Source organism: Cetorhinus maximus, chromosome 12, assembly GCF_964194155.1.
Source record: "Cetorhinus maximus chromosome 12, sCetMax3.hap1.1, whole genome shotgun sequence".
NCBI lineage: Eukaryota > Metazoa > Chordata > Chondrichthyes > Lamniformes > Cetorhinidae > Cetorhinus > Cetorhinus maximus.
The window spans coordinates 42,849,210-42,867,452 of record NC_135890.1 but is presented as its reverse complement, the minus strand read 5'-3'; the positions used below and the strand labels follow the sequence as shown (position 1 = coordinate 42,867,452).

The following is an 18,243-nucleotide window of genomic DNA, read 5'->3' as shown; positions in this document are numbered from 1 at the left end:
CTCTTACAGAGGTCGTCTGCCATGGCAAATGGTCACCCTGGATTAATGAACATACACCTTCTGAGGGCAGCCCAGGCGATTTTGAATTGCTTGATCCCAAAGATAATGAATACTGTTCTTTCCCTTCTGAAGTAATCACTAACATTCAGTGTCAATTTGTTGATCAGCCTGAGAGACCAATAAGCGAGTCACCAGACAATGTGACATGCGACAAAGACAAAGGGCTCAACTGTGAGGTCTCTAAAAGTGCTATGGAGGAGAAAAGATTTTGTCTTGACTACCAAGTTCGCATTTGCTGTGAGCCAGTGTCACCAGTGAGCACAACGACCACCAGTACAACCTCCACTTCGGGTATGTGAGAAAGATATTTGGCAGTTCATAATATCTTCATGTTAAATCATACTTGTTTAATAACATAAAGCAGATAAAGCAATCATGATACCTAATGACTAGCAGTACTTAGCAATTTCCTCAAGATTTGTGCCTTAATATCAAGAATGTATCCCAGTCGTAACATTCTCAATAATGTAGGATTTGGAATTGGAATTTGGTGATTTTGAAAGTTATTTTCTTGTCAGCAGTGTCAACAACAAAACAGGAAACAACTACCACACCTGTGACTGAGAAAACTACTACAGCAGGTAAGTGATGTCTCCTTTCACTATTCACCAGCAAGTCTGTTCACACTGGGATGCTTTTCCCTTTTGCAGCTTTCAAAGAATCTCCATCCATTCATTCAGTCTTGTACACGCTGCCTTTTGGATGTAAATGGTTGAAAATGTACTCAGATCTGAATCATCATTTAGTTTTGTTAACTTCACTTTTGTAGCAAGATCAGTGTGTTGGTTTTATGCCCACAATATATAGGAAATCAATGGTATTTACATTGTGGTGCAGTGACTTTCATTATTCTTCTTGTTCCTCAGAAGGGTTGACTACAACAGTGACACAAACTACAACTGGGTCCACCACTGGCTCCAGACCGGGTAAGTAAAGGCTTCTTTTGATAAACAGCAGCAAGACCAGGAAAGAAGTGAAATAAAAAGATAGTGCTGGAAAAATTGAGCAGGTCTGGCAGCACCTGCTGAGTATTTCCAGCACTTTCTGCTTTAGTCTCAGATTTCGAGCATTCACAATATTTTGCCTTTACTGGAGTGAAAGTGGTGATCTTCTTTCAGCACACACTAGAAGTTCATCACTTCACCACTGGTATATACTGTGGCCTTACTTGCCAAAGGAAAATGGATGAAATTTTTATTCCTTGAAAGAAGGTAGATTAGGGGCCATGACTGAGGGGAACTCTTGTGTGCATGAGTGTTCACACCAGTGCACTGTTCTCAAATTCACCTTTTAGGCAATGTCAGTCCATTCAGTCATGTGGACCTGATGTGGGTGGAAGTGATTGAATATTTGGAGACATCTGAATCCAGATGTACTATTTTAAACATCATATTTGCAGCAAAGCCAATAAAATAAATCTTACAGTGGAACACGATTAGCTTTTATGTTGTATTGCAGTGGGTTTGATTATGTTTCTTGTCCTTCAGAAGTGACCACGACAAGAGTGATATCAACTGCAACCAGCTCCACTCCCGGCTCCACACCGGGTGAGTGATAGTTTCTTTCGATATACAGTAGCAAAACCAGTGACACGAGCCGTCTTGTTTCAACAACTTCCAGACAGTGGAAGTCCATTACTTCACACTTGTCAATATTTTGTCCAGAACTTCCAGAGTGAACTGGGTGATAACTGCCACGTTCAGACGAAGCTCGATCAGAATGTGCACATTTGGAAATATGTTTTATCCATCTTTCTGTATGCACCGTTCTCTCATGGAATTAACTTGCTCACCAATGTTTACCGAACCTTTTCTTAACTAACGGCCTGAAATTTACATAATATGGAAAATGTCCATTGCACGTTGATGGTGATAGGCAGCATCTTTTTCAAAGTCCAGTAGTTTCGAATTCATATCTTATCAAATGATGTTCCGCTTAGAACGCTGAGATTGTTCATATTCTTCCATTTTATTCTTTCACCTGTAACTTTAAAGAATATTTTTGAAACAAAACCAAATATGCAAATATTGATTTGTCTTTCTCCTGTTTAAGTTTGGTCTTTTGTACTTGAAGTTAGTTGAGGTAGTCAGTCACTGTTGTCAATACTTTCCTCATTCTTTATGCCTTATTGTCAATTAAATAACCGAATGCTGGAAGTCTATTAATGCTGCTGAATTTGCAGTCAGAGTGCAGCGGTTTTCAATGTTTTCCTTTTCCTTCAGAAGGGACAACTCCATCAACCGTAACAACAACAGTGTCTAGAGCCAGTTCTACAACTGGTAAGTGATGCTTTCTTTCAATATCTCCCTCTTGCCTGTTATACAGCCCCTTGGGTTCGAGGATGACTTGCTTCCATTCAGTTTCGATGAGTTCTGCCATGGCAGATAAGTCCAATGCTCGATCTGTAGATTCTGCCACATGCAGAGCAGATGGTGTTTGGAGAGTCGTGTAGATGACTTGTTTGGCGTTGTGTGTGCCCTTTCCAATGACTCGAGATTGTCTCTGCAACTAATCTCTAGATGTGCCCGGTGTCTTTCCAAATGAAAAGTCTCTATTTTAGCCAGTCACAAGACAGGGACTCCCATGAATCGACTGAGAGGTCTGACCTCCAGGGCAAGCTTTGAGGACATTCCAGAAGTGTTTCCACTGCCCTCCAGGGAGTATCCTGCTGTGACCTAGTTCCAGGTAGAGCGGTTGCTTTTGGAGTCTGGTGTCAGGCAAACAAATGACATCTCTTGCCCAGCAGAACTGGTTTTGAGTAATTGTCACTTCCCTGCTCAACATGTAGTCTTGGGAGAGGATGACCTTAGTCTCAGATTTGTGATAATGGATCCCAATACTCTTTTCAATTACTCTTACAACTGCGCTTTGAACCACCTTCGTACAGGCCATGCAGGTCCATCAGTTCAGTCCTTTAGACCCAAAACCAATTCCTTGGGAAGGGATTACTTGAAAAGTTCAGTATTCTCAATCTGCAGACAATGGCATTTTCACAATTACAATAACGCTGTTATGACAAGTTCTCCCAAAAAGAGTTTTTCCCCATTGGAGGAATTACAGAATGAATGTTTTAAGAGTTTCTACTGCAAATTTGGACGCTCCTCCCCACATCTGTCTCCTTTAGTTGCTAAATATTCTCACACACATTTTCATTAAGATTTTCCACCCTGATACTAAACTGTATAATTTCCACTTCAAGCTGCTCGCAGGCTGAATAATTTTCAATTCTATAGGAATCATTGCCAAATATTGTGAAAAGATTTGCCCTTGCTCTGGTGTTGATATCATTAATGTTTCAGAGCATTATCATGAAAAAATGCATTTGAAGCATTTTCAAATGCTGACTTACTGCTTTGACATTTATGATCCCCATTTTTGAGTGCCTCATCTTCTCATACATTTCCCTTTTTCTCTTACAGAGGCCGTCTGCCGTGGCAAGTGGTCACCCTGGATTAATGAACATACACCTTCTGAGGGCAGCCCAGGCGATTTTGAATTGCTTGATCCTAAAGATAATCAATACTGTTTCTTCCCTTCTGAAGTAATCACTAACATTCAGTGTCAATTTGTTGATCAGCCTGAGAGACCAATCAGCGAGTCACCAGACAATGTGACATGCGACAAAGACAAAGGGCTCAACTGTGAGGTCTCTAAAAGTGCTTTGGAAGAGAAAAGATTTTGTTTTGACTACCAAGTTCGCATTTGCTGTGAGCCAATGTCACTAGTGAGCTTAACAACCGGCAGTACAACCTCCACTTTGGGTAAGTGAGAAAATTTATTTACAAGTTAGGAAAATGTTCAGGTTAAATCAAACTTGTTTAAAAACATAAAGCAGATAAAGAATTCGTGATACGTCGTGAGTAGCTGTACTTACCAATTTCCTCATGATTTGTGCCTTAATATCAAGAATGTATCCCAGTTGTAAAATTCTCAATACTGTAGGATTTGGAATTGGAATTCAGTGGTCTTGAAAGTTATTTTCTTGTCAGCAGTGTCAACAACAAAACAGGAAACAACTACCACACCTGTGACTGAGAAAACTACTACAGCAGGTAAGTGATGTCTCCTTTCACTATTCACCAGCAAGTCTGTTCACACTGGGATGCTTTTCCCTTTTGCAGCTTTCAAGAAATCTCCATCCATTCATTCAGTCTTGTACACGCTGCCTTTTGGATGTAAATGGTTGAAAATGTACTCAGATCTGAATCATCATTTCGTTTTGTGAATTTCACTTTTGTAGCAAGATCAGTGTGTTGGTTTTATGCCCACAATATATAGGAAAGCTATGGTATTTACATTGTGGTGCAGTGGCTTTCATTATTCTTCTTGTTCCTCAGAAGTGTTGACTACTACAGTGAAACCAACTACAACTGGGTCCACTACTGGCTCCAGACCTGGTAAGTAAAGGTTCCTTTTAATAAACAGCAGCAAGACCAGGAAAGAAATGAAATTAAAAAATAGTGCTGGAAAAATTGAGCAGGTCTGGCAGCACCTGCTGAGTATTTCCAGCACTTTCTGTTTTTGTCCCAGATTTCGAGCATTCACAGTATTTTGCTTTTACTGGAGTGAAAGTGGTGATCTTCTTTCAGCACACACTAGAAGTTCATCACTTCACCACTGGTAGATACTGTGGCCTTACTTTCCAAAAGGAAATGGATGAAATTTTTATTCCTTTAAAGAAGGTAGATTAGGGGCCATGGCTGAGGGGAATTCTTGTGTGCATGAGTGTTCACACCAGTGCACTGTTCTCAAATTAATCTTTTAGGTAATGTTAGTCCATTCAGTCATGTGGACCTGATGTGGGTGGAAGTGAATGAGTAATCAGAGACATCTGAACCCAGATGTACTATTTTAAACATCATATTTGCAGCAAAGACAATAAAATAAATCTTTCAGTGGAACACGATTAGCCTTTATGTTGTATTGCAGTGGGTTTTATTCTGTCTCTTGTTCTTCAGAAGTGACCACGACAAGAGTGATATCAACTGCAACCAGCTCCACACCCGGCTCCACACCGGGTGAGCGATAGTTTCTTTCCATATACAGTGGCAAAACCAGTGACACGAGCCGTCTTGTTTCAACAACTTCCAGACAGTGGAAGTCCATTACTACACACTTGTCAATATTTAGTCCAGAACTTCCAGAGTGAACTGGGTGATAACTGACACGTTCAGACGAAGCTCGATCAGAATGTGCACATGAGGAAATATGTGTTATCCATGTTTCTGTATGCACCGTTCTCTCATGGAATTAACTCGCTCACCAATGTTTACAGAACCTTTTCTTAACTAACGGCCTGAAATTTACATAATATGGACAATGTCCATTGCACGTTGATGGTGATAGGCAGCATCTTTTTCAATGTCCAGTAGTTTCAAATTCATATCTTATCAAATGATGTTCCGCTTAGAATGCTGAGATTGTTCATATTCTTCCATTTTATTCTTTCACCTGTAACTTTAAAGAATATTTTTGAAACAGAACCAAATATGCAAATATTGATTTGTCTTTCTCCTGTTTAATTTGGTCTTTTGTACTTGAAGTTAGTTGAGGTAGTCAGTCGCTGTTGTCAATACTTTCCTCATTCTTTATGCCTTATTGTCAATTAAATAACCGAATGCCGGAAGTCTATTAATGCTGCTGAATTTGCAGTCAGAGTGCAGCGGTTTTCAATGTTTTCCTTTTCCTTCAGAAGTGACAACTCCATCAACCGTAACAACAACAGTGTCTAGAGCCAGTTCTACAACTGGTAAGTGATGCTTTCTTTCAAAATCTCCCTCTTGCCTGTTAGACAATCCCTTGGGTTCGAGGATAACTTGCTTCCATTCCGGTTTGAGGAATTCTACCATAACAGTTAAGTCCAATGCAGGATCTGCAGGTTCTGGCACATGCAGAGCAGATGGTGTTTGGAGGGTCGTGTAGATGACTTGTTTGGAGGTGTGTGTGCTCATTCCGCTGACTCGAGTTTGTCTCTGCGAGGAATCTCTTGATGTCTTCCCAAATGCAATGTCTCCATTTTGGACAGTCAGAGGCCAGGGCCTCCCATGGATCGACAGGGAGGTCTGAACTCAAGGGTAAGCTTTGAGGACATCCCGGAAGTGTTTCCACTGCCCTCCTGGGAGTCTCCTGCTGTGACCTAGTTCCAGGTAGAGTAGTTGCTATTGGAGTCTGGTGTCAGGCAAACAAATGTCATCTCCTGCCCAGCAGAGCTTGTTTTGAGTAATTGTCACATTCCTGCTCAACATATTGTCTTGGGAGAGGATGACCTTTTTCTCAGGTTTGTGATACTGGATCCCAATTCTCATTTCAATTACTCTTACAACTGCGCCTTGATCAACCTTCGTACAGGCCATGCAGGTCCATCAGTTCAGTCCTTTAGACCCAAAACCAATTCCTTGGGAAGGGATTATTTGAAAAGTTCAGTATTCTCAATCTGCAGACAATGGCATTTTCACAATTACAAAAACGCTGTTGTGATTAGTTCTCCCAGAAGAGTTTTTCCCCATCGGAGGAATTACAGAATGAATGTTTTAAGAGTTTTAACTGCAAATTTGGACACTCCTCCCCACATCTGTCTCCTTTAGTTGCTAAATATTCTCACACACATTTTCATTAAGATTTTCCCCCCTGATACTAAACTGTATAATTTCCACTTCAAGCTGCTCGCAGGCTGAATAATTTTCAATTCTATAGGAATCATTGCCAAACATTGTGAAAAAATTTGCCTTTGCTCTGGTGTTGATATCATTAATGTTTCAGAGCATTATCATGAAAAAATGCATTTGAAGCATTTTCAGCTGCTGACTTACTGCTTTGACATTTATGATCCCCATTTTTGAGTGTCTCATCTTCTCCTACATTTCTCCTTTTCTCTTACAGAGGTCGTCTGCCATGGCAAATGGACACCCTGGATTAATGAACATACACCTTCTGAGGACAGCCCAGGCGATTTTGAATTGCTTAACCCCAAAGATAATGAATACTGTTCTTTCCCTTCTGAAGTAATCACTAACATTCAGTGTCAATTTGTTGATCAGCCTGAGAGACCAATAAGCGAGTCACCAGACAATGTGACATGCGACAAAGACAAAGGGCTCAACTGTGAGGTCTCTAAAAGTGCTATGGAGGAGAAAAGATTTTGTTTTGACTACCAAGTTCGCATTTGCTGTGAGCCAGTGTCACCAGTGAGCACAACAAGCACCAGTGCAACCTCCACTTCGGGTAAGTGAGAAAGATATTTGGCAGTTCATAATATCTTCATGTTAAATCATACTTGTTTAATAACATAAAGCAGATAAAGCAATCATGATACCTAGTGAGTAGCTGTACTTAGCAATTTCCTCAAGATTTGTGCCTTAATATCAAGAATGTATCCCAGTCGTAACATTCTCAATACCGTAGGATTTGGAACTGGAATTTGGTGATTTTGAAAGTTATTTTCTTGTCAGCAGTGTCAACAACAAAACAGGAAACAACTACCACACCTGTAACTGAGAAAACTACTACAGCAGGTAAGCGATGTCTCCTTTCACTATTCACCAGCAAGTCTGTTCACACTGGGATGCTTTTCCCTTTTGCAGCTTTCAAAGAATCTCCATCCATTCATTCAGTCTTGTACACGCTGCCTTTTGGATGTAAATGGTTGAAAATGTACTCAGATCTGAATCATCATTTAGTTTTGTTAACTTCACTTTTGTAGCAAGATCAGTGTGTTGGTTTTATGCCCACAATATATAGGAAAGCTATGGTATTTACATTGTGGTGCAGTGGCTTTCATTATTCTTCTTGTTCCTCAGAAGTGTTGACTACAACAGTGACACCAACTACAACTGGGTCCACTACTGGCTCCAGACCGGGTAAGTAAAGGCTTCTTTTGATAAACAGCAGCAAGACCAGGAAAGTGAAATAAAAAGATAGTGCTGGAAAAATTGAGCAGGTCTGGCAGCACCTGCTGGGTATTTCCAGCACTTTCTGCTTTAGTCTCAGATTTCGAGCATTCACAACATTTTGCTTTTACTCGAGTGAAAGTGATGATCTTCTTTCAACACACACTAGAAGTTCATCACTTCACCATGGGTAGATACTGTGGCCTTACTTTCCAAAGGGAAATGGATGATATTTTTACTCCTTGAAAGAAGGTAGATTAGGGGCCATGGCTGAGGGGAACCCTTGTGTGCATGAGTGTTCACACCAGTGCACTGTTCTCAAATTCACCTTTTAGGCAATATCAGTCCATTCAGTCATGTGGACCTGATGTGGGTGGAAGTGATTGAATATTTGGAGACATCTGAATCCAGATGTACTATTTCAAACATCATGTTTGCAGCAAAGCCAATAAAATAAATCTTACAGTTGAACACGATTAGCCTTTATGTTGTATTGCAGTGGGTTTGATTATGTTTCTTGTCCTTCAGAAGTGACCACGACAAGAGTGATATCAACTGCAACCAGCTCCACTCCCGGCTCCACACCGGGTGAGTGATAGTTTCTTTCGATATACAGTAGCAAAACCAGTGACACGAGCCGTCTTGTTTCAACAACTTCCAGACAGTGGAAGTCCATTACTTCACACTTGTCAATATTTAGTCCAGAACTTCCAGAGTGAACTGGGTGATAACTGACACGTTCTGACGAAGCTCGATCAGAATGTGCACATGAGGAAATATGTTTTATCCATGTTTCTGTATGCACCGTTCTCTCATGGAATTAACTCGCTCACCAATGTTTACAGAACCTTTTCTTAACTAACGGCCTGAAATTTACATAATATGGAAAATGTCCATTGCACGTTGATGGTGATAGGCAGCATCTTTTTCAATGTCCAGTAGTTTCAAATTCATATCTTATCAAATGATGTTCCGCTTAGAATGCTGAGATTGTTCATATTCTTCCATTTTATTCTTTCACCTGTAACTTTAAAGAATATTTTTGAAACAGAACCAAATATGCAAATATTGAATTGTCTTTCTCTTGTTTAATTTGGTCTTTTGTACTTGAAGTTAGTTGAGGTAGTCAGTCACTGTTGTCAATACTTTCCTCATTCTTTATGCCTTATTGTCAATTAAATAACCGAATGCTGGAACTCTATTAATGCTTCTGAATTTGCAGTCAGAGTGCAGCGGTTTTCAATGTTTTCCTTTTCCTTCAGAAGGGACAACTCCATCAACCGTAATAACAACAGTGTCTAGAGCCAGTTCTACAACTGGTAAGTGATGCTTTCTTTCAAAATCTCCCTCTTGCCTGTTAGACAATCCCTTGGGTTCGAGGATAACTTGCTTCCATTCCGGTTTGAGGAATTCTACCGTAGCAGTTAAGTCCAATGCAGGATCTGCAGGTTCTGCCACATGCAGAGCAGATGGTGTTTGGAGGGTCGTGTAGATGACTTATTTGGAGGTGTGTGTGCTCATTCCGCTGACTCGAGTTTGTCTCTGCGAGGAATCTCTTGATGTCTTCCCAAATGCAATGTCTCCATTTTGGACAGTCAGAGGCCAGGGCCTCCCATGGATCGACAGGGAGGTCTGAACTCAAGGTTAAGCTTTGAGGACATCCCGGAAGTGTTTCCACTGCCCTCCTGGGAGTCTCCTGCTGTGACCTAGTTCCAGGTAGAGTAGTTGCTATTGGAGTCTGGTGTCAGGGATACAAATGACATCTCCTGCCCAGCAGAGCTTGTTTTGAGTAATTGTCACCTTCCTGCTCAACATATTGTCTTGGGAGAGGATGACCTTTTTCTCAGGTTTGTGATACTGGATCCCAATTCTCATTTCAATTACTCTTACAACTGCGCCTTGATCAACCTTCGTACAGGCCATGCAGGTCCATCAGTTCAGTCCTTTAGACCCAAAACCAATTCCTTGGGAAGGGATTATTTGAAAAGTTCAGTATTCTCAATCTGCAGACAATGGCATTTTCACAATTACAAAAACGCTGTTGTGATTAGTTCTCCCAAAAAGAGTTTTTCCCCATCGGAGGAATTACAGAATGAATGTTTTAAGAGTTTTAACTTCAAATTTGGACACTCCTCCCCACAGCTGTCTCCCTTAGTTGCTAAATATTCTCACACACATTTTCATTAAGATTTTCCCCCCTGATACTAAACTGTATAATTTCCACTTCAAGCTGCTCGCAGGCTGAATAATTTTCAATTCTATTGGAATCATTGCCAAATATTGTGAAAAGATTTGCCTTTGCTCTGGTGTTGATATCATTAATGTTTCAGAGCATTATCATGAAATAATGCATTTAAAGCATTTTCAGATGCTGACTTACTGCTCTGACATTTATGATCCCCATTTTTGAGTGTCTCATCTTCTCCTACATTTCTCCTTTTCTCTTACAGAGGTCGTCTGCCATGGCAAATGGTCACCCTGGATTAATGAACATACACCTTCTGAGGGCAGCCCAGGCGATTTTGAATTGCTTGATCCCAAAGATAATGAATACTGTTCTTTCCCTTCTGAAGTAATCACTAACATTCAGTGTCAATTTGTTGATCAGCCTGAGAGACCAATCAGCGAGTCACCAGACAATGTGACATGCGACAAAGACAAAGGGCTCAACTGTGAGGTCTCTAAAAGTGCTATGGAGGAGAAAAGATTTTGTCTTGACTACCAAGTTCGCATTTGCTGTGAGCCAGTGTCACCAGTGAGCACAACGACCACCAGTACAACCTCCACTTCGGGTATGTGAGAAAGATATTTGCCAGTTCATAATATCTTCATGTTAAATCATACTTGTTTAATAACATAAAGCAGATAAAGCAATCATGATACCTAATGACTAGCAGTACTTAGCAATTTCCTCAAGATTTGTGCCTTAATATCAATAATATAAGCCAGTCGTAACATTCTTAATACTGTAGGATTTGGAATTGGAATTTGGTGATTTTGAAAGTTATTTTCTTGTCAGCAGTGTCAACAACAAAACAGGAAACAACTACCACACCTGTGACTGAGAAAACTACTACAGCAGGTAAGTGATGTCTCCTTTCACTATTCACCAGCAAGTCTGTTCACACTGGGATGCTTTTCTGCTTTTCCCTTTTGCAGCTTTCAAAGAATCTCCATCCATTCATTCAGTCTTGTACACGCTGCCTTTTGGATGTAAATGCTTGAAAATGTACTCAGATCTGAATCATCATTTAGTTTTGTTAACTTCACTTTTGTAGCAAGATCAGTGTGTTGGTTTTATGCCCACAATATATAGGAAATCAATGGTATTTACATTGTGGTGCAGTGACTTTCATTATTCTTCTTGTTCCTCAGAAGGGTTGACTACAACAGTGACACAAACTACAACTGGGTCCACTACTGGCTCCAGACCGGGTAAGTAAAGGCTTCGTTTGATAAACAGCAGCAAGACCAGGAAAGAAGTGAAATAAAAAGATAGTGCTGGAAAAATTGAGCAGGTCTGGCAGCACCTGCTGAGTATTTCCAGCACTTTCTGCTTTAGTCTCAGATTTCGAGCATTCACAATATTTTGCCTTTACTGGAGTGAAAGTGGTGATCTTCTTTCAGCACACACTAGAATGGCCTTACTTGCCAAAGGAAAATAGATGAAATTTTTATTCCTTGAAAGAAGGTAGATTGGGGGCCATGACTGAGGGGAACTCTTGTGTGCATGAGTGTTCACACCAGTGCACTGTTCTCAAATTCACCTTTTAGGCAATGTCAGTCCATTCAGTCATGTGGACCTGATGTGGGTGGAAGTGATTGAATATTTGGAGACATCTGAATCCAGATGTACTATTTTAAACATCATATTTGCAGCAAAGCCAATAAAATAAATCTTACAGTGGAACACAATTAGCTTTTATGTTGTATTGCAGTGGGTTTGATTATGTTTCTTGTCCTTCAGAAGTGACCACGACAAGAGTGATATCAACTGCAACCAGCTCCACTCCCGGCTCCACACCGGGTGAGTGATAGTTTCTTTCGATATACAGTAGCAAAACCAGTGACACGAGCCGTCTTGTTTCAACAACTTCCAGACAGTGGAAGTCCATTACTTCACACTTGTCAATATTTAGTCCAGAACTTCCAGAGTGAACTGGGTGATAACTGACACGTTCTGACGAAGCTCGATCAGAATGTGCACATGAGGAAATATGTTTTATCCATGTTTCTGTATGCACCGTTCTCTCATGGAATTAACTCGCTCACCAATGTTTACAGAACCTTTTCTTAACTAACGGCCTGAAATTTACATAATATGGTAAATGTCCATTGCACGTTGATGGTGATAGGCAGCATCTTTTTCAATGTCCAGTAGTTTCAAATTCATATCTTATCAAATGATGTTCCGCTTAGAATGCTGAGATTGTTCATATTCTTCCATTTTATTCTTTCACCTGTAACTTTAAAGAATATTTTTGAAACAGAACCAAATATGCAAATATTGAATTGTCTTTCTCTTGTTTAATTTGGTCTTTTGTACTTGAAGTTAGTTGAGGTAGTCAGTCGCTGTTGTCAATACTTTCCTCATTCTTTATGCCTTATTGTCAATTAAATAACCGAATGCTGGAACTCTATTAATGCTTCTGAATTTGCAGTCAGAGTGCAGCGGTTTTCAATGTTTTCCTTTTCCTTCAGAAGGGACAACTCCATCAACCGTAATAACAACAGTGTCTAGAGCCAGTTCTACAACTGGTAAGTGATGCTTTCTTTCAAAATCTCCCTCTTGCCTGTTAGACAATCCCTTGGGTTCGAGGATAACTTGCTTCCATTCCGGTTTGAGGAATTCTACCGTAGCAGTTAAGTCCAATGCAGGATCTGCAGGTTCTGCCACATGCAGAGCAGATGGTGTTTGGAGGGTCGTGTAGATGACTTATTTGGAGGTGTGTGTGCTCATTCCGCTGACTCGAGTTTGTCTCTGCGAGGAATCTCTTGATGTCTTCCCAAATGCAATGTCTCCATTTTGGACAGTCAGAGGCCAGGGCCTCCCATGGATCGACAGGGAGGTCTGAACTCAAGGTTAAGCTTTGAGGACATCCCGGAAGTGTTTCCACTGCCCTCCTGGGAGTCTCCTGCTGTGACCTAGTTCCAGGTAGAGTAGTTGCTATTGGAGTCTGGTGTCAGGGATACAAATGACATCTCCTGCCCAGCAGAGCTTGTTTTGAGTAATTGTCACCTTCCTGCTCAACATATTGTCTTGGGAGAGGATGACCTTTTTCTCAGGTTTGTGATACTGGATCCCAATTCTCATTTCAATTACTCTTACAACTGCGCCTTGATCAACCTTCGTACAGGCCATGCAGGTCCATCAGTTCAGTCCTTTAGACCCAAAACCAATTCCTTGGGAAGGGATTATTTGAAAAGTTCAGTATTCTCAATCTGCAGACAATGGCATTTTCACAATTACAAAAACGCTGTTGTGATTAGTTCTCCCAAAAAGAGTTTTTCCCCATCGGAGGAATTACAGAATGAATGTTTTAAGAGTTTTTACTGCAAATTTGGACACTCCTCCCCACAGCTGTCTCCCTTAGTTGCTAAATATTCTCACAGACATTTTCATTAAGATTTTCCCCCCTGATACTAAACTGTATAATTTCCACTTCAAGCTGCTCGCAGGCTGAATAATTTTCAATTCTATTGGAATCATTGCCAAATATTGTGAAAAGATTTGCCTTTGCTCTGGTGTTGATATCATTAATGTTTCAGAGCATTATCATGAAATAATGCATTTGAAGCATTTTCAGATGCTGACTTACTGCTCTGACATTTATGATCCCCATTTTTGAGTGCCTCATCTTCTCATACATTTCCCTTTTTCTCTTACAGAGACCGTCTGCCGTGGCAAGTGGTCACCCTGGATTAATGAACATACACCTTCTGAGGGCAGCCCAGGCGATTTTGAATTGCTTGATCCTAAAGATAATCAATACTGTTTCTTCCCTTCTGAAGTAATCACTAACATTCAGTGTCAATTTGTTGATCAGCCTGAGAGACCAATCAGCGAGTCACCAGACAATGTGACATGCGACAAAGACAAAGGGCTCAACTGTGAGGTCTCTAAAAGTGCTTTGGAAGAGAAAAGATTTTGTTTTGACTACCAAGTTCGCATTTGCTGTGAGCCAATGTCACTAGTGAGCTTAACAACCGGCAGTACAACCTCCACTTTGGGTAAGTGAGAAAATTTATTTACAAGTTAGGAAAATGTTCAGGTTAAATCAAACTTGTTTAAAAACATAAAGCAGATAAAGAATTCGTGATACGTCGTGAGTAGCTGTACTTACCAATTTCCTCATGATTTGTGCCTTAATATCAAGAATGTATCCCAGTTGTAAAATTCTCAATACTGTAGGATTTGGAATTGGAATTCAGTGGTCTTGAAAGTTATTTTCTTGTCAGCAGTGTCAACAACAAAACAGGAAACAACTACCACACCTGTGACTGAGAAAACTACTACAGCAGGTAAGTGATGTCTCCTTTCACTATTCACCAGCAAGTCTGTTCACACTGGGATGCTTTTCCCTTTTGCAGCTTTCAAGAAATCTCCATCCATTCATTCAGTCTTGTACACGCTGCCTTTTCGATATAAATGGTTGAAAATGTACTCAGATCTGAATCATCATTTCGTTTTGTGAATTTCACTTTTGTAGCAAGATCAGTGTGTTGGTTTTATGCCCACAATATATAGGAAAGCTATGGTATTTACATTGTGGTGCAGTGGCTTTCATTATTCTTCTTGTTCCTCAGAAGTGTTGACTACTACAGTGAAACCAACTACAACTGGGTCCACTACTGGCTCCAGACCTGGTAAGTAAAGGTTCCTTTTAATAAACAGCAGCAAGACCAGGAAAGAAATGAAATTAAAAAATAGTGCTGGAAAAATTGAGCAGGTCTGGCAGCACCTGCTGAGTATTTCCAGCACTTTCTGTTTTTGTCCCAGATTTCGAGCATTCACAGTATTTTGCTTTTACTGGAGTGAAAGTGGTGATCTTCTTTCAGCACACACTAGAAGTTCATCACTTCACCACTGGTAGATACTGTGGCCTTACTTTCCAAAAGGAAATGGATGAAATTTTTATTCCTTTAAAGAAGGTAGATTAGGGGCCATGGCTGAGGGGAATTCTTGTGTGCATGAGTGTTCACACCAGTGCACTGTTCTCAAATTAATCTTTTAGGTAATGTTAGTCCATTCAGTCATGTGGACCTGATGTGGGTGGAAGTGAATGAGTAATCAGAGACATCTGAACCCAGATGTACTATTTCAAACATCATATTTGCAGCAAAGCCAATAAAATAAATCTTACAGTGGAACACGATTAGCCTTTATGTTGTATTGCAGTGGGTTTGATTATGTTTCTTGTCCTTCAGAAGTGACCACGACAAGAGTGATATCAACTGCAACCAGCTCCACTCCCGGCTCCACACCGGGTGAGTGATAGTTTCTTTCGATATACAGTAGCAAAACCAGTGACACGAGCCGTCTTGTTTCAACAACTTCCAGACAGTGGAAGTCCATTACTTCACACTTGTCAATATTTAGTCCAGAACTTCCAGAGTGAACTGGGTGATAACTGACACGTTCTGACGAAGCTCGATCAGAATGTGCACATGAGGAAATATGTTTTATCCATGTTTCTGTATGCACCGTTCTCTCATGGAATTAACTCGCTCACCAATGTTTACAGAACCTTTTCTTAACTAACGGCCTGAAATTTACATAATATGGAAAATGTCCATTGCACGTTGATGGTGATAGGCAGCATCTTTTTCAATGTCCAGTAGTTTCAAATTCATATCTTATCAAATGATGTTCCGCTTAGAATGCTGAGATTGTTCATATTCTTCCATTTTATTCTTTCACCTGTAACTTTAAAGAATATTTTTGAAACAGAACCAAATATGCAAATATTGAATTGTCTTTCTCTTGTTTAATTTGGTCTTTTGTACTTGAAGTTAGTTGAGGTAGTCAGTCACTGTTGTCAATACTTTCCTCATTCTTTATGCCTTATTGTCAATTAAATAACCGAATGCTGGAACTCTATTAATGCTTCTGAATTTGCAGTCAGAGTGCAGCGGTTTTCAATGTTTTCCTTTTCCTTCAGAAGGGACAACTCCATCAACCGTAATAACAACAGTGTCTAGAGCCAGTTCTACAACTGGTAAGTGATGCTTTCTTTCAAAATCTCCCTCTTGCCTGTTAGACAATCCCTTGGGTTCGAGGATAACTTGCTTCCATTCCGGTTTGAGGAATTCTACCGTAGCAGTTAAGTCCAATGCAGGATCTGCAGGTTCTGCCACATGCAGAGCAGATGGTGTTTGGAGGGTCGTGTAGATGACTTATTTGGAGGTGTGTGTGCTCATTCCGCTGACTCGAGTTTGTCTCTGCGAGGAATCTCTTGATGTCTTCCCAAATGCAATGTCTCCATTTTGGACAGTCAGAGGCCAGGGCCTCCCATGGATCGACAGGGAGGTCTGAACTCAAGGTTAAGCTTTGAGGACATCCCGGAAGTGTTTCCACTGCCCTCCTGGGAGTCTCCTGCTGTGACCTAGTTCCAGGTAGAGTAGTTGCTATTGGAGTCTGGTGTCAGGGATACAAATGACATCTCCTGCCCAGCAGAGCTTGTTTTGAGTAATTGTCACCTTCCTGCTCAACATATTGTCTTGGGAGAGGATGACCTTTTTCTCAGGTTTGTGATACTGGATCCCAATTCTCATTTCAATTACTCTTACAACTGCGCCTTGATCAACCTTCGTACAGGCCATGCAGGTCCATCAGTTCAGTCCTTTAGACCCAAAACCAATTCCTTGGGAAGGGATTATTTGAAAAGTTCAGTATTCTCAATCTGCAGACAATGGCATTTTCACAATTACAAAAACGCTGTTGTGATTAGTTCTCCCAAAAAGAGTTTTTCCCCATCGGAGGAATTACAGAATGAATGTTTTAAGAGTTTTAACTTCAAATTTGGACACTCCTCCCCACAGCTGTCTCCCTTAGTTGCTAAATATTCTCACACACATTTTCATTAAGATTTTCCCCCCTGATACTAAACTGTATAATTTCCACTTCAAGCTGCTCGCAGGCTGAATAATTTTCAATTCTATTGGAATCATTGCCAAATATTGTGAAAAGATTTGCCTTTGCTCTGGTGTTGATATCATTAATGTTTCAGAGCATTATCATGAAATAATGCATTTAAAGCATTTTCAGATGCTGACTTACTGCTCTGACATTTATGATCCCCATTTTTGAGTGTCTCATCTTCTCCTACATTTCTCCTTTTCTCTTACAGAGGTCGTCTGCCATGGCAAATGGTCACCCTGGATTAATGAACATACACCTTCTGAGGGCAGCCCAGGCGATTTTGAATTGCTTGATCCCAAAGATAATGAATACTGTTCTTTCCCTTCTGAAGTAATCACTAACATTCAGTGTCAATTTGTTGATCAGCCTGAGAGACCAATCAGCGAGTCACCAGACAATGTGACATGCGACAAAGACAAAGGGCTCAACTGTGAGGTCTCTAAAAGTGCTATGGAGGAGAAAAGATTTTGTCTTGACTACCAAGTTCGCATTTGCTGTGAGCCAGTGTCACCAGTGAGCACAACGACCACCAGTACAACCTCCACTTCGGGTATGTGAGAAAGATATTTGCCAGTTCATAATATCTTCATGTTAAATCATACTTGTTTAATAACATAAAGCAGATAAAGCAATCATGATACCTAATGACTAGCAGTACTTAGCAATTTCCTCAAGATTTGTGCCTTAATATCAATAATATAAGCCAGTCGTAACATTCTTAATACTGTAGGATTTGGAATTGGAATTTGGTGATTTTGAAAGTTATTTTCTTGTCAGCAGTGTCAACAACAAAACAGGAAACAACTACCACACCTGTGACTGAGAAAACTACTACAGCAGGTAAGTGATGTCTCCTTTCACTATTCACCAGCAAGTCTGTTCACACTGGGATGCTTTTCTGCTTTTCCCTTTTGCAGCTTTCAAAGAATCTCCATCCATTCATTCAGTCTTGTACACGCTGCCTTTTGGATGTAAATGCTTGAAAATGTACTCAGATCTGAATCATCATTTAGTTTTGTTAACTTCACTTTTGTAGCAAGATCAGTGTGTTGGTTTTATGCCCACAATATATAGGAAATCAATGGTATTTACATTGTGGTGCAGTGACTTTCATTATTCTTCTTGTTCCTCAGAAGGGTTGACTACAACAGTGAC

General features: G+C 40.4%; 1 protein-coding gene across 1 annotated transcript in view; it reads left to right on the top strand.

The window, feature by feature from the left end:
* The window catches only part of LOC144687971 (mucin-5AC-like), a 127,456-nt gene that overhangs the window by 99,993 nt on the left and 9,220 nt on the right, over positions 1-18,243 (top strand). The window contains exons 51-76 of the mRNA XM_078554631.1: positions 10-351; positions 579-641; positions 930-986; positions 1,548-1,607; positions 2,283-2,339; positions 4,050-4,112; positions 4,401-4,457; positions 5,019-5,078; positions 5,753-5,809; positions 6,940-7,281; positions 7,509-7,571; positions 7,857-7,916; positions 8,475-8,534; positions 9,209-9,265; positions 10,397-10,738; positions 10,966-11,028; positions 11,325-11,381; positions 11,914-11,973; positions 12,648-12,704; positions 13,836-14,177; positions 14,406-14,468; positions 14,757-14,813; positions 15,375-15,434; positions 16,109-16,165; positions 17,297-17,638; positions 17,866-17,928. Coding sequence (XP_078410757.1) covers positions 10-351; positions 579-641; positions 930-986; positions 1,548-1,607; positions 2,283-2,339; positions 4,050-4,112; positions 4,401-4,457; positions 5,019-5,078; positions 5,753-5,809; positions 6,940-7,281; positions 7,509-7,571; positions 7,857-7,916; positions 8,475-8,534; positions 9,209-9,265; positions 10,397-10,738; positions 10,966-11,028; positions 11,325-11,381; positions 11,914-11,973; positions 12,648-12,704; positions 13,836-14,177; positions 14,406-14,468; positions 14,757-14,813; positions 15,375-15,434; positions 16,109-16,165; positions 17,297-17,638; positions 17,866-17,928 — 2,961 coding nt within the window. The remainder of the gene's footprint in view (positions 1-9; positions 352-578; positions 642-929; positions 987-1,547; positions 1,608-2,282; positions 2,340-4,049; positions 4,113-4,400; positions 4,458-5,018; positions 5,079-5,752; positions 5,810-6,939; positions 7,282-7,508; positions 7,572-7,856; positions 7,917-8,474; positions 8,535-9,208; positions 9,266-10,396; positions 10,739-10,965; positions 11,029-11,324; positions 11,382-11,913; positions 11,974-12,647; positions 12,705-13,835; positions 14,178-14,405; positions 14,469-14,756; positions 14,814-15,374; positions 15,435-16,108; positions 16,166-17,296; positions 17,639-17,865; positions 17,929-18,243) is intronic.